The following is a 14,195-nucleotide window of genomic DNA, read 5'->3' as shown; positions in this document are numbered from 1 at the left end:
CCCCACTGGACTTTTGTTTTTTGATACGACAGACTAACATGGCGACCCACCTTTGTATTCTGAGTTCTTGGCCACTTAGCAGATAATGTGGTTTCTGGCATGACTCCAATATTCATGCCCTTCATTTTCAGGTTTTTGTGTGTCTCTTAAGTGACAAATTAAAGCTACTGACACATGCAAGAGACTACTGATAATTGGTATCTATGGCAGAGGGGAGAATGTAGCTTTATATCTGTAACACATTTTAATGCATTTCTGTGATTTCAGGCATCACAAATGAGCAGCAAGTGGACTTGCACCCAAGCAGACAGCAGACATCATGTACCAAAGAGCTGCCTGGCTCTTGCAGGCCTGTAAAGCGGTCAAAGTGATCCTAAGAGTGGCACCACACACAGGCCTTAAGAGGACAGTACAGAACTGCCCATGGCTTGAAAGCCTGGAAAGGGCAAACCAGGGGGAACCCATAGCAACTCTTGCTGTAAGAGGTATGCCCTGAAGGCAACTCAAGAGTGATTAATTCTGCAGCCCAACCAGGCAAAGGAAGAGACTGTTCCTCACGCAACATGGCCTTGTTTCTCCTTGGCACTTCTGACCATGCAGATGGGACTTTCCCAGATATTGGTGGAAGCCATGATACCTTAGCAGCTGGGCAGCTGGATTTCTGGATGTCAAACAACAAAGTCCCAGCTATCTGAAACGGCAGTTTCAGTTGTGGTTTGGCAAATAAGCTCTAATCTCCAAACTAACATATCCAGGACTGTTTAATCGCTTTGTCTACAATACCACAGGGTGACTCTGCACACTAGAATGCAAAAATCCATGAGGGTGAAACTGTCACCCCGGTTGTAGTTTTGATTTTATTTCACTGTAGGCAGACAGGAGCTCTTCCTCATAGGATTCAAATTGTGTTTCCTTTGCTGCTTTACTGGCACTTTGACAAGCATCCGTAAATGCCATAGGTGTGGTTAAGCAGATGAATGGCAAACACATGATGCACATTCTTGGAGTGTATATTGGTTTTTTGACGGGTGAAGTCCTTCGAAACAAACATGCTTGATTGCAGTCAGATTATGACAGGTGTTAAGATAAACTCCACCAGATCTCACCTTTTCTGCACACAGATAACAAATCACTTTTTCTATCCTTCTCCTAAAGTGGCATTTGTGAACATGTTCAAACGAGAGGCTGAGAGCCTTCATCACTAGACAGTAGATTGTCAGTCCTCTTCTTTGCCTATCTGGTTGGGCTGCAGAGCTGCCCTTTCAGAGGTAGATGTCAATGGGTTCTCCTTCCAGTTATCATTGCTAACGTGGTACACAAATCCTGTACTTCTCAGCTAACGTGGTACACAAATCCTGTACTTGTCAGCTTCAGTGACTACGTCCCATCGCAGGGGCAGCCTCCCTGGCACCCTCATGACCCCTCCCTTCACCACTTACGAGCCTGCAAAAGCCACCTATTTCCTTTCATCAATCACTTGTAAGGAGCCGTATCATCCCCTCCACCACCCTGTATTGCTCCATTTGCTTCAGCCATCTCCTGCTTATATGACACCTGAAAACACATTAAAATGTGAAGAGATGCATCCCTCGTTCTGCAGGAAATACTCATCATGTCTTATACAGATCAGTAATTGCAATCTGCCGCTAGGCAAGATACACACATACAAATACGGGAATTCTATATGCATTGCCTCTTTTGCATGGTGACGATTTTGGGTGGTTTCCCCATTTCTAATATAACTGTTAGTTTAGTACAGCGGCAATGTGGCTTCCACACAGAATGTTCCCCCATATTTTCTATGCCCCAGTTCCCTTTGGCAGCTATCCCCACCCCATGAAAGCGGCAGGGAAGCTTTTTAAAATCACTGACATATTGATGTTATAGTGCTATGTTAACTACCAATTTTTTTAAAAAAAAAATTACCCCAAAAAGTCCCCTGTTGATGTGGGAAGCAGTGAGCCTAGGAAGATCCAGGCTTTTCCACCTGCATGGCAGCTACTCTCACTTCGCTATGATCTTTCCAGGAAGACTACAGAAAAGTAGATTTTAGGAGGTCACAGGAAAGGCAGGGAAAAGCCAAGAGGTGCATGAAAGCACCACGATGCTTTGTGGAAGCAGGGAAACATCCCCCACTTCCCAAGCAGGGAAAATAACCCATGCAGAAAAGCCCGTATCATGCGGGAAATGTATCCTTCAGTAATGGTAGTAAATGGCCAAGAGTCCTGCCCTCAAGCAAGTTTTTTCAACCTTCCTACCTCTCCTTTAAGTGCCTGCATCCACAGCAGCCATAGGACTGGAGGCGCAAGGTGCCAAGAATCACCAACTCTCAGCTGGGCCTCTTGCAACCCACCTGAAGCAGATATTGCTGCAGCTGACTAAGCCCTAGTAATTCATTTCTCACACTTGTGGTTGGTTCATAGAAGATGCGTAACATTTGAAGACTGCAGACATTGTATCTGCAGCTAGAAACATTGCAGGATGTATTTTGTAGTCATGGAGCTGGCCACTGTAGTCTTGCATGTGCCTCCACCTCACACATTAATTTCCCACATCGGCAGAGGAAGAAACGAAGCCTCTTTCAGAAGGCCACATCAGCACTGGCTTACAGAAACCTCACCCCAAGACACTGGACTTTTCAGCACCCCTCATATTGCCAAATCCCACCACTCCAAAGAACGCCTTGCTTTGATAAATGAGAATGAAGCAGTGAGCTGTGCAGCAAGCACTGAAGGGGACGAAGGCTCCACAAACACACATTTCAGCCCTGCCCGCGGATGTCCCGTGGCATTCTTTGAGCTAAGCTTTGAAGCCCATTTTCAGCATCAAAGCTCACCCCAGAATATGCAAAGCCATTGTGCTCTTCCTTCACCACACACAAGGCGGGCAAATCTGTGTTATCAACAGCAAACATCTGTAAAGCAGGGGAAAGGGCCAATTACAACAGCAGAGTGGCAGGCAGGAAAGGCTTATGAGCCTGGCTGCCACTCCCCCCAGCTCCTTCCTTCAGCTATTTTTATTCTATCTGAGGTCCAAGACCAGAACTGAACTCATGGGTGAAGACCACCCTAGGGCAGGAGATGCAGGGCGTGGGGGGAGGAGGCAAAGAAATACCTTCCTCCCCCTCTGCAACTAAAATTGCCTTCCCCCATTTTACAGTTCTTTGGCAACTACACATCTCTGAAGCCCTGGGTCTGCCATGGCAGGCTGTGCCCTAACATGTTCGGGATTAGGTAAGGGTACATGGGTCAGCGAGGGCAATTTCCACACCAAATCAGCATCTTTACAAAGCGCGGCCTGCATGTGAGGCTCTCACTTTTAGATGCATGTTTTTGAAGTATGAGGAGCATGAATCAGAGGATAAATTCATCTACACTTAAGTGAACAAAAATCTCATGTTTAACCAATTTCTAGCAAAAAAAATAACATTCTCGGCTTCTACAAAGAATTTCTGGCAAATCTCTGAGGTCAATATGATGAACCCTCTCTAATATTATGCCCAACACCTCCAGCCAGACTCTTATCCTTTCTTTTCCAAGCATTCCAAGCTTTAAAAAAAAGAGAGAGACCCCTTATTAGACTGGTGGAGAGCTGCTTTGGGGCAATTTTCAAGGCTCAAATGATGACGGAAGTGGTTTTATATTGGCCTGGTTGGTGTTTTAAGTTGAGGCTCTGCTTATTAGAATACTGTTCTTTGCGCCTTTGAAAAACAAAGGATGTTGGTTAAACACATACACCCCCAAACCTGAGGGCTTCTTTAAAAACCAAACAAAATACATCACCCCCATCAGACATTTATACTCCTCATCAGGGCTTTTTTTTTCTGGGAAAAGAGGTGGTGGAACTCAGTGGGTTGCCAGCACAGGGGGCAACTCTTGGCAGGAGGTGGTGCCCCCGGTACCACATGTGTGTGCGCAAAAGTGTGCACACGCCCCCAGGACTGCACAATGATGTCACTTTGGGTCAGCTGGAACAAGGAGTTTTTAAAAGTTTGAATCACCCTCGGTGAAAATGGTCACATGGCTGGTGGCTCCGCCCCCTGATCTCCAGACAGAGGGGAGTTTAGATTGCCCTCTGCACCACCGAGCAGCACAGAGGGCCATCTAAACTCCCCTCTGTCTGGAGATCAGGGGGCGGGGCCACCCGCCATGTGAGCATTTTCAAGAGGTGCTGGAACTCAGTTCCACCACGTTCCTGCTGAAAAAAAGCCCTGCTCCTCATCATGGCCATTATTCAAGTGGGAAGGAAGATTTACAGACCCATCCAAAGCTGCAGCTCAAACAGAATTAGGATGACAACTAAAACACATTCAAGCATAATCCAGATTTGCACCAGAGTATCTCCAAGTTATACTGGTCAATCTTGGCGGTATGCCAGCATAGCAATGGAAAGCTCCAGGGGCATGCTGTGGGCAATGCTGGACTAAGGCCTAGCCACCCTCTCCCAGGACAGCTCCAACACTGGTATAAAGTGTTGCTCACAGGGGCTCACAGGGTGTTGACCTGAGTGTTGCTCACAGGGGCTCAAGCAAAAGGAAATTCCCCCCACACCTCCCCTCGATGGTTGTGCTGGCCCACAACCAATCTCAAACAGGGGAGGGGAATGCTCACAGTCCTTCACCTGATATTTATGGCGCACAGTGGCCAGCTTTGTGCCTCATGCAGAGGGCAAGGGGCAGGTATGGGCTCTTGCTGGCATCTTGTCTGCCTAGCTCACCTTCAAATACTTTCTGGCAGTGGTGGCCTTGATTTGAGGAGCCCCAGCCGGTTCTCCTGGGGGACCTTAACATTTATGCCTAGGTTGTCTTCAGGGCCAACACCTGCAAAGGGACATCTGCTAAATTTACTTTTCTGTACCAGAAAAATTCTGGTAATCTGATTAAGGGGTGGAATAAAGCCTGGTATCATGGTCAGATCGCTTACACCCTCCTTCCACAGGGTGATGGACTGGTTAGGATGGCTCAACCTCAGGGAAATAACCACAACGAGTATCTAATTTGCCTTCTGGAGTGCTTTGGGTGATTTTGGTAATCTCAACAATGACTCTGAAGAAGCCCTGTTTTATTTTATGAAATAGGGAACTACTGAGGGCTATAAACAGAGTTGCTCCTTGCTGCCCTCTCCTCCACATCTAGAGGAACTCCCTCCAGCAGGTTGGCCAGCAAAGAGGGTTTGGGAGAGGGCCTCCCCAATGCCGGTGGAAGACTTCAGCAGGATCTTGTCCAGCCTCTCTCTCCAAGGTGGATTGCGTTCTATTAACAGAGTCAGCCCCTTGATCAAGAACATTTGGCAGAGCACTATGACATTTTTGCAAGGTTATTTGCTAACTAGCAACAAAGCCCGTTGTGAGGAAAAAATACAACGGGCTCTAGAAAGGGCAGGGTGGCCAGGCCCCCTCTGCCGCGACCCAGTCTGGGCAGGGGGAGGGCAGGGAAGCAGGGCCTGGCATTGCCCCCTCCCCAGTGCCAGCTGATCACGGAAGGGAAGGTCTGGGAGGCAGGGCCATTTTTCCTGCCGCCTCGTCGCCCCAATTGGGCTGTAGAGGGCTTGGCAGGCGGGCGGGCAGGCCCCTCCCGCCACTGGCCAATCTCGGGTCTGATTTGGGCCACTGCAGAGCCCAAGAGCACTGCTGGGGGTGGGGGGAAGGCCCTGGAGTGCTCCTGCACCCCACAGCATCCTGATTCGGTCCCAATTTGGGCCACATCAGGCCACTGAGGAGCCCAGGAGCGCTGCAGGGGAGGGGGCAGAAAGGGCCCTGGAGTGCCCCTGTGCTGCACAGTGGGTTGAATTGGGCCCTCTTCAGGCTGAAATTGCCCTACTGTGGCACGCAGGAGTGCTCTGCACCATCAAGGAGTGCGCCTGGGGAGCTGTGTTTCCTCGCCTCCCCCCGCCCCCATCAGCCTGGCCTCTGAGAGGACAGAGACCAGGTTTACCTGCATTACAACTCTATGGCAGGTAGACCTGGGCTCTGTAGGTCAGGAAACCAGGTCTACTCTTCTTACAAAACCATGGCAAATAGACCTGGCCTCTGCTTACCCACATTGTAAAGTCATGGCAAGTAGACTTGGCCTTCCCATGTCTGATTATCTACATGGGGCTGCCCTTGAAGACAACTCACAGAACATGTGTTTGCGCATTATGAATGTATGACGCTGGTCCTGGAAAAGTTGCACCAGTTACCTATATGGTTTCAACTCAAAGTGATGGTTATTTTTAAAGCCCCTCATGAGCTTAGACCCACGTTGCTTGAAAATGGCCCTTCTGTTTTTTAATGCACGCACTAGCTTCTTCCCTCACAGCATTACCTTTGACTGCTCCCCCATTCAGGCCAGTGTGCTCCTCCACGGTCCATCTTCATACTTTCCCCAAGGTGACCCCAACTGCATAGCAACTGTTTGCCAGGACTGAAGCACCGCCTCTACTGGGTTTCTGGAAGGCCTGCAGGGCAGTCTCTGTTGCAAGAGGTCTTTTTGCCTGCTGTTCTCAACCATCTGACAACTCTGTGTAGTGGTTAGAGTGTTGTGCTAGGATCTGGGAGACCCCGGTTCATATCTCTACCCTGCCATGGAAGCTCGCTGGCTGACTTTGAACCAGTCAGAAACTCTCATCCCAACCTACCTCACAGGGTTGTTGTGAGGATAAAATGGAGGAGAAGAGAATGATGTAAACTACTTTAGGGCCCCATTGGGAAGAAAAGGTGGGTTATAAAAAAGTAAAAAATAAATTTCAGTTCAGGTACTAAAGACTTTTATTGTTTTATTGTATGGCGTTTTTAATACTCCTATAACTATAAGCTACCTTGAGCTTATTTGAAAGGCAGGATTTAAAAAACAAATACGGAACAATTTCAGCAGAAACCACTGGGGCTTTCAACCCCAAGTGAGCTATTTGGAGGATCAAGACAGACTACATCCAAGTCTTAACCGCTATGAAGTGGAAATGGAGAAACTGGTTGCACCTCTCCCAGCCAGGGGCGAGAAATCTTACTGCAGTTTAAACGCTGGGCCATTTCATAATTGGCCTCCAGCGGCCTTCTGGCAGGGCTAATCCCACCACTAGCTAGGTGATCACCTACAGTGCCAGATTTTGAGGTAGAGCAAAAAGGCAAGACGGGCCACCTCTACTGGCTTGAAGGGAGGCCTGGCCTTCACTGGCCTCTAGAATCTCCATATCCAGTCTTCTGTAGCTGCCACAATGAAACAGGGAGGGCCTCTGAGGAACCGATCTAGTTTTATTTTTACATTGTTCATTTTGAATGCTCTGTAAACAAGATGTTCATTCAGACTTCTCACTTTTCCTTCGATGGGAGGGAGGGGGGTGCAGAGTCGTATTTCACCTAGAGTGCTAGAACACCTTGGACTGCCACTACCTGGCATTAAGCCACTCCAGGCTTGCAGGGCAGTGCAAGGCAGTGCCATGGTAAAGCAATGACTTGCATAGGAAAGCCTGCCTGCCTCTTGGAAGCATAACCCTGAAGGGAAGCCTCTGCTTTCTTCACTGCTTACTCCGAGAGGGAAAGGGCCGGCAGGTGCTTGGAGCTGCCATATTTCAAATCTATACACGCTTAGAAAACCCTTCAGAGGAAGAGGGCAGCCCAGCTCAGGGCTCACAGAAAGTATCTGGGGCTGGGACGGGACAGTCTTCTCACCTCTCCCCCAAACGCGAAGCCCCCGCCAAGGGCAGGCGTCGCTCTCTCACTGCCCAAGGCCTGCCCGGCCTGCTGGCCACGCCGCGCCACCCCAACTGAAGGCTCGCAGAGCAGAAGGGGGGGGGGCTTTGGCGGGTGTGGCTTCTCGCTGGAGTCGAAGGCAGCAGCGCTCAGCTTGCCCCTCAGTCCCAGGCGGGGTGGGGAAAGGATCTGAAAGCCTCGGGTGGAGCTCTGGAAGGGGAAACCAGCGCCGAGCCCCCGGGAGGAAGCCGCTAGACCGGGGTGGGGCTCCGAGGGAAGCAGCGAGCCCCAAGCGCGGACCACGCACCCGCCGGCCTTCCGCCCCTCCTGCTCCCGGCCCACCAGCTCCTAGCCTCTCTCCTGGTTGCCTGGACCGGGGGCGGGGGCTTGCCTTCGGGAAGGGGAGCCACTGCCCTGCCTCGGCTGCAAGAGGGGAGATCCCCCCCCCCTTGCTTGGCCCGGCTCCTCGAGGGAGGGAGGCTGGAGGGAGGCACGCCCCCTCGCTTCCCCGGCCTGGGCCAGCCAGGGCTGCAGGCGCGCCCCTCCCCGCCAGCCCCCCCCCCCCCGCTTTGCACCGCGCCTCGGCGCCCTCCCCTCCTCTCGAGCCCAGACCCACCTTCGGGCTGGCGACGCCCTCGCCGGCGGCCACGACGGTGCCTGCCGCCTCCATGCCGGGGCTGACGGGCGGCGGCGGGAGGCGCTCGTAGAGGCCCTGGCGGGCCAGCAGGTCGGCGAAGTTGAGCCCGCAGGCGCGCACCTGCACGCTCACCTGGCCGGCCGCCGGGCTGGGCTGGGCGCCGGGCAACTGCCGTGTCTGCAGCTTCACCTTCTCGTAGCCGCCGAAGCCCGTCAGCACCAGCGCCCGGTATCGGCGCCCCTCCGCCGCCGGCGCCTCCCCGCCAGCCTTGCCCTCCTCGCCGGCCGCCGCCACCGGCTGCTCCTCTGCGGGAGCGGAGGGAGGCGACGCCGCGGCGCCGGGCGGCGGAGAGGCGGCATCGCCCACGGCAGCGCCTTCCTCAGACATGAGAGCGGCCGCTGCTCTTGCTGCTGCTGCGCGGGGAGAAGGCGGCAGGCCAGATGCGCTCAACAGCTGGCGAGGGAGGGCGCCCGCAAGACCCGGAGCGGAACAGCAGCGCTGGGAAGAAGAGCCGCCGACTCCGCCTCGCTCGCCGCCAGTCCCCGCGCAAGCTCCGGCCGGGAAGCGGGGCGGAGACGAGGCAGGCGTGGCTCGAGCTTGGCGCGGCCGCTGAGCGCAAAGTCCTGTAGTGCTGAGCTCAGTGGGCCTTACTCCCCGGGGAAGGAGGCGGGTGGGGTCGCTGCCTACGCAGCCCAACCCACCCGCTGCCTGTCCGCTTGCCTTGAAGGCCGAGGGGCCCAACGCCCAGCAAAACCTGCGCAGCGTGCAAACCGCTATCCTGGGCACGCTGCCTTGGATGAAAGCTCGGGCGAGCTTGGTGGGTCGCGCTCTCCAGCAGGCGAGCATGCATGCATGCGAGGGATCGTGGCCGCCTATCACGGATTTCTTTTACTGCCATTACTGGAGTATTAGCATTTTTCTTTTCTCATTTTTTTCTGATCCCACGATTATAATAGTCTCATCTGCTTTGTATTTCACACTCTTTCTGTTTGCATTTCTCTAAACCCTTTTTCGCAATAGTCATAATTATTCTGGCCCTTCTCTGGAGATCCAGTGTGGGGTAGTGGTTAGAGTGTCAGGCTAGGATATGGGAAACCCGGGTTTGGATCCCACTCTGCCATGGAAACTTTCTGGGCAACAAATCATGCATTCTCAGCATAACCAGCCTCACAAGGTTGTTGTGAGGATAAAAAGGAGAGAAGAAGAGCATAAACTGCTTTGGGTTCCCACTGGGGAGAAAAGCAGGGAGTCCATAAAGTTAATAAATTCTCATGTTACTGATCTGACCTTTGGTAGTCAGAGGTTGTCTGTCTCGGCTCCAGACACTAAAAATAACCAGTGATTCCAGAACTGAATATTTGGGACAGGATTCTCAATGAACATGGTGTGTTTCTTGCTGCCCATCTCACATTTTGTATTCCCTGAGCACAGGGTGGGCCCAACAGCCTGGCCAGTGTACCAGGGAAGAAACCTTCTCCAGCCTCATCCCTGCCTGGCGACTGCTGGGCAGGTCCGAGGCAGCTCAAGCTCCCCAGGGGAGGGTCCTTCCTCTTGTCCTTCTCCAAGATAGCAGAATCCCCCCTCCCGCCTCCAGGGCCCATCACCTGCTAGCCAGTACGGAGCAGGAGGGGCCAAAGCTGTAGCCTGCTGATGGAGGACCCAGGATTCAGCCATTTGTGTTTGTTCAGAGATTTGATTGGTCAGCAAGCAAGATGTGCATCATTCTGTGGAACTGCCAATGTCATGGTTGTGGTGAGAGCAGCAGAGTATGGGTGCCATCCTCCAGGTGGAGCCTGGGGATCTGGAATCTCAACAGATTATAGAGCTCAGTTCCCCTGGAGGAAATAGCAGATTTGGAGGAGGGACTGTATGGCAATGCTGTCTTATATACATACACAAAGATACGTTTAAACCATACTCAAATTTGTCAGTTGCAGATTAGGCATCTTTTATCAGCTGTTTCTGTACTTGCTGTCAATGAGTGGCAAAGGACAGTACTTTCGTTCCCAGTACATGTTTATGGGTAGAGTGTGGGAGAGTCAGCTCTCCGTTAGCAGCTGTGCGGACAGAAGTCAAGGGAACCAGGAAGTGGCAAAGCAGAGAGTTCCATGCACTGCTACCCTCCCACCCCCCACCAGCCAGCCCTTACAGAACCGCATTTTAGGTGGGTAGCCGTGTTGGTCTGCAGTAGAAGAACAAGATTCAAGTCTAGTAGCACCTTAAAGACCAACCAAGATTTTAGAGGTATAAGCTTTCAAGAGTCAACTCTCCATCAGATACAGAACTAACTTCCCTTTGAGCATCTGATGGCTACAGGTTGAGCAGGTATCACAAGAGTGCAGAAACCAGGCTCTGCCAGTCCAAAAGCAAGATCAAGTCCAGCAGCTTCACAAATAAAGTAGTGCTTTTTGACTTCCCCCTGCATTTTAGATTAGAGGCAAAATAGGCAAAGCCATTTGGATCCCCAAAGATGGATGTGACTCAGCTGGAGGGAAAGTGGTGAGGGCAGTTTTAGACAAGGAGCACCACCTTGGCTCCTAAGGGGATGGCCCTAGAGCAAATGATTCATCAGTCTCTGAATGCTAAAATTAATGGTGCTGGGGGTGGGGGAGGGAACAGGGCTTCTCTCTGTGAGAAGGAAGGCTTCCAACACAGCACTCAAGTTGCTCCAAACATGAGAGTGCAGCCCAGCCCAGGACCTGCATGCTGCCCTTGTTCCCAACAGGTAGAGCAGACCCTAACCCTCGTGTGGTAGCTCCCTCTTCACACTTGCCTCCAGTCCAGAGCCAACCAATCCAATATCAGCCAACTGGGCCATACAGGAACAGGTTACATTTCCTTCTTGTATGTTCTATGCACATGTTCACTGGGGGGGTGCAGGTCCTCAAAGTAAGGCTGCAAACTGGCATTTGGCTTGGCAAATCCCCCAGGACTGGACACACAACATTGAACAAATAGAGCAGCAGTTTCTCACTTGGGGGTCTCCTCTGCCACTTTCTGCTCTCCTGTTCTGGACTTCTGCAGTTCTTCATTCCTCCTACTGCTTGTTACTTCCCAAACAGAGATGTCAGAGCTGATTCCTGGCTCAAACTAAGTCCTCTTCTATCCACACCTCTAAAGTTACAACAAAAAGCCCTTTTAAAAAAATCCTGTGGCTTTCATACATATGACTAAGTGCGATGTGTAGCACGGCACTCTCCACTATTGCTCCTCGGTGCTCTGCCCACAGATTGGCTTTTTTCCTCCAACAGCTCTTCTAAAATAGAAGCATGTGGCATAAAGAGAGAGATTTGTTTGCAAACACTGTGTGCTGCAGCCATGTGGAGCTTGCAGAGTTTATGGGTTCATTCATAAATACTTCCCTTGGAATGCAGAGGAAGACATTCATGGTTTGAAAGGAGGCTTGCAAAATGTAAGATTCTGTCCACACAGAATGACTGTAACTAGATCAGGCCTTGTGGAGCTGCTGCTTGCAAGGCTGACCTCCAGAATCAGATCCCTGATGCATCTGAACCAGAAAACTGTGACACCCAATGCTTTCTAGTTTGAAGACAGTCTTAAGATGGAGGCAGCAGAAGGGCCACAGATAGGGAGCTGCCACTAGGAGGTGTGCATGTGTTTGAAAAGGGGCCTCTTTCCTGGGCTTCCAGCCCCATCCTGCCCCTGTTGCAAACCCCATTTTCGAGCAGCTGGGGAGGAGGTTGGCATGAAGAGAAAAGGAAAAGGTTGGGGCTGAGAGCGCCATTGTTTCCTTGGAGCTTCCGGCTCCATTTGAACACTCAGAGCCAAGCTACAAGTGATGCCTGACACAGGTTGGACACTTGTCAGCTTCCCTCAAGTTTTGATGGGAAATGTAGGCATCCTGGTCTTACAGCTTGGCTCTCCATTTAATTGAAGTTTAAGAACACCCCCCCCCACACACACACACGTCCAGTGGAGGGGAAGGGGGGTGCCCAGCGAGAGCCTGATGCCTGAAATCCCCTCCCAACCGCATGTTCTCCCTCCCATAGATTGCCGCTCTGTAGACTTCAATTAAATGGAAAGCCAAGCTGCAAGACCAAGATGCCTACATTTCCCATCAAAGCTTGAGGGAAGCTGACAAGTGTCCAACCTGTGTCAGGCGTCACGTGTAGCTTGGCTCTCAGTGCATAGACAAGATTACAAAGGAGTTGCACCCTTTTTAGCCCACTGATTTCAGTACCCTGAGGAGGGTGTGATTCTGCTTAGGATTGCCCTGAAAGGCCAGAAAGCAGCCAGTGCTGCAATTGGACCGGCTCCTGAATCACTGAGGCTGCTTGAATGATATGCGAGCACATCTAGGGCAAGAAATGGCGTGCCTGTCCTCCACGGAATCAGAGGCAGCTCCATGTGGCAGCTGGTCGTGGGGTGGGGAAGGGCATTTTCCTTCTGAATGCTTTTTAAAAAGAAGTGCATGTGGATGGTAAGTGGTACCTAAGATCTCGGATGCTGGGAGGGAACTCTTGTTTCTATCCCCTCAAGTGCTGGAGCACAGATGGCCTCCCTCTGGTTGCTGCTGAGGGCTCCTCCTCTCCTTGGAATGTCCTGAGTTAGCAAGTCAGCTCCAGCTCTGGTGGTGTTGGAGGGAGGAATTTATTGGCAGAGCTGCTTATCTCTGGAGACAGGATACTGCAGCTAGTGACTAACAGGAAGTGCTGGCCAGGAGAAATAAACAAGCATTTCCCTCTTTCTCTTGGCTTTTGGCTCCTCCGTTTTCTCAAAGGCCCGTTTGTGATGACTGAGCCGTTCAGAGGCCACAGATGTGGGACCAGGGCTGGCCCATCCATTTGGTGTGCCTAGGCTTTCTCCTAGGGCATCTGAGACAGAAGGGAGCACAAATCTGCCCTATTGCTGCCTACCTGCCCATAGCATTGGGGCTGCCTGGTAAGCGGCCACACTGGGTGGCACTGGCACCCCAGCTCCAATGAGCAGCCTCCTACTCTCAGGGCAGGGTCACGTCCTCTTCTTCCTTCCCTCCTCCCTCTATTGGGGGGCTGGACTCTTTTCCAGTACTGTTTTTGCCTCCCAATCTGCCCCTTTTGGGTGGTGTGGAGGTGTGGCAAGCCCCGACCCCACACAGAGCAACATGATGCCGGAGTGAGGGGAGGAGCTGGCAGCAGCTTCTCTGTCGTGCAAGGGGGTGGCAAAGGCATTCACCTAGGGTGCCAAAAATCCTTGGGCTGGCCTGCACGGGGACTTGTGCTCATACATGTGGCCAGGCTCCCCCTTTGAAATGGGCCCTGTTCTTGTGCCTTTACCAGGAGCCTTTGATGAAGGAAACAAAGTCTTTCTTTCCTGCTTGCATAGTGCTTGAGGGTCCCTGAAAGATACTCCTGTCTGTGCACTGAGAGGATTGATCAAGGCTGTGATCCTGTATATGGCTAGAGTGCAATGGGATTTACAGCCCAAGGTTATCCAACTTTATTCAGAAGTAAGCCGCCACCATAATCAATAGAACTTACTTGGAGGTGAGCATAGGTTTGCAGCCTAAAACAGCCTCTGTATAGAATTGCAGCCCACAGCTGGGCACAAGGGGGGGACACCTGTGCATTCACAAATATGATTGCCGCATCCATCAGAGGTGTACCATTTGCACTGCTCCGGTTCTGGCCCTGCGTGGCTGCCCAACTGACTCTTGGCAATTTTAATGTTAACATTCCTTGCATTACAAAAGCACACTTTAAAAAAGAATGTTTCCATTTCTCCATGGAAAGTTATGTTATTGGCACTGAATTTCTCCTGTGCTGGGTAAACCCTTGTCTGGATGAGATACTCAAGCACAGCGTCTCAAACAGGCTGCTGGAATAAATTTCAAGAGGCTGGCGGCTGGCCAGCTGATGGCCTCACAGCCAGCTGCTGAGCAGAGGCTGCT

The 14,195-nt window shown here is 51.7% G+C and overlaps 1 protein-coding gene across 1 annotated transcript in view; it reads right to left on the bottom strand.

Annotated features, from left to right (window-relative positions):
- The window catches only part of VAT1 (vesicle amine transport 1), a 31,897-nt gene extending 23,063 nt beyond the window's left edge, over positions 1–8,834 (bottom strand). The window contains exon 1 of the mRNA XM_054992461.1: positions 8,285–8,834. Coding sequence (XP_054848436.1) covers positions 8,285–8,692 — 408 coding nt within the window. The 5' untranslated portion in view covers positions 8,693–8,834. The remainder of the gene's footprint in view (positions 1–8,284) is intronic.
- Between the last annotated feature and the right edge of the window lie 5,361 nt (positions 8,835–14,195).

Source organism: Eublepharis macularius, chromosome 12, assembly GCF_028583425.1.
Source record: "Eublepharis macularius isolate TG4126 chromosome 12, MPM_Emac_v1.0, whole genome shotgun sequence".
Classification (NCBI taxonomy): Eukaryota; Metazoa; Chordata; class Lepidosauria; order Squamata; family Eublepharidae; genus Eublepharis; species Eublepharis macularius.
The sequence above is the reverse complement of the archived record's forward strand: the minus strand, read 5'-3'. Positions and strand labels throughout refer to the sequence as shown.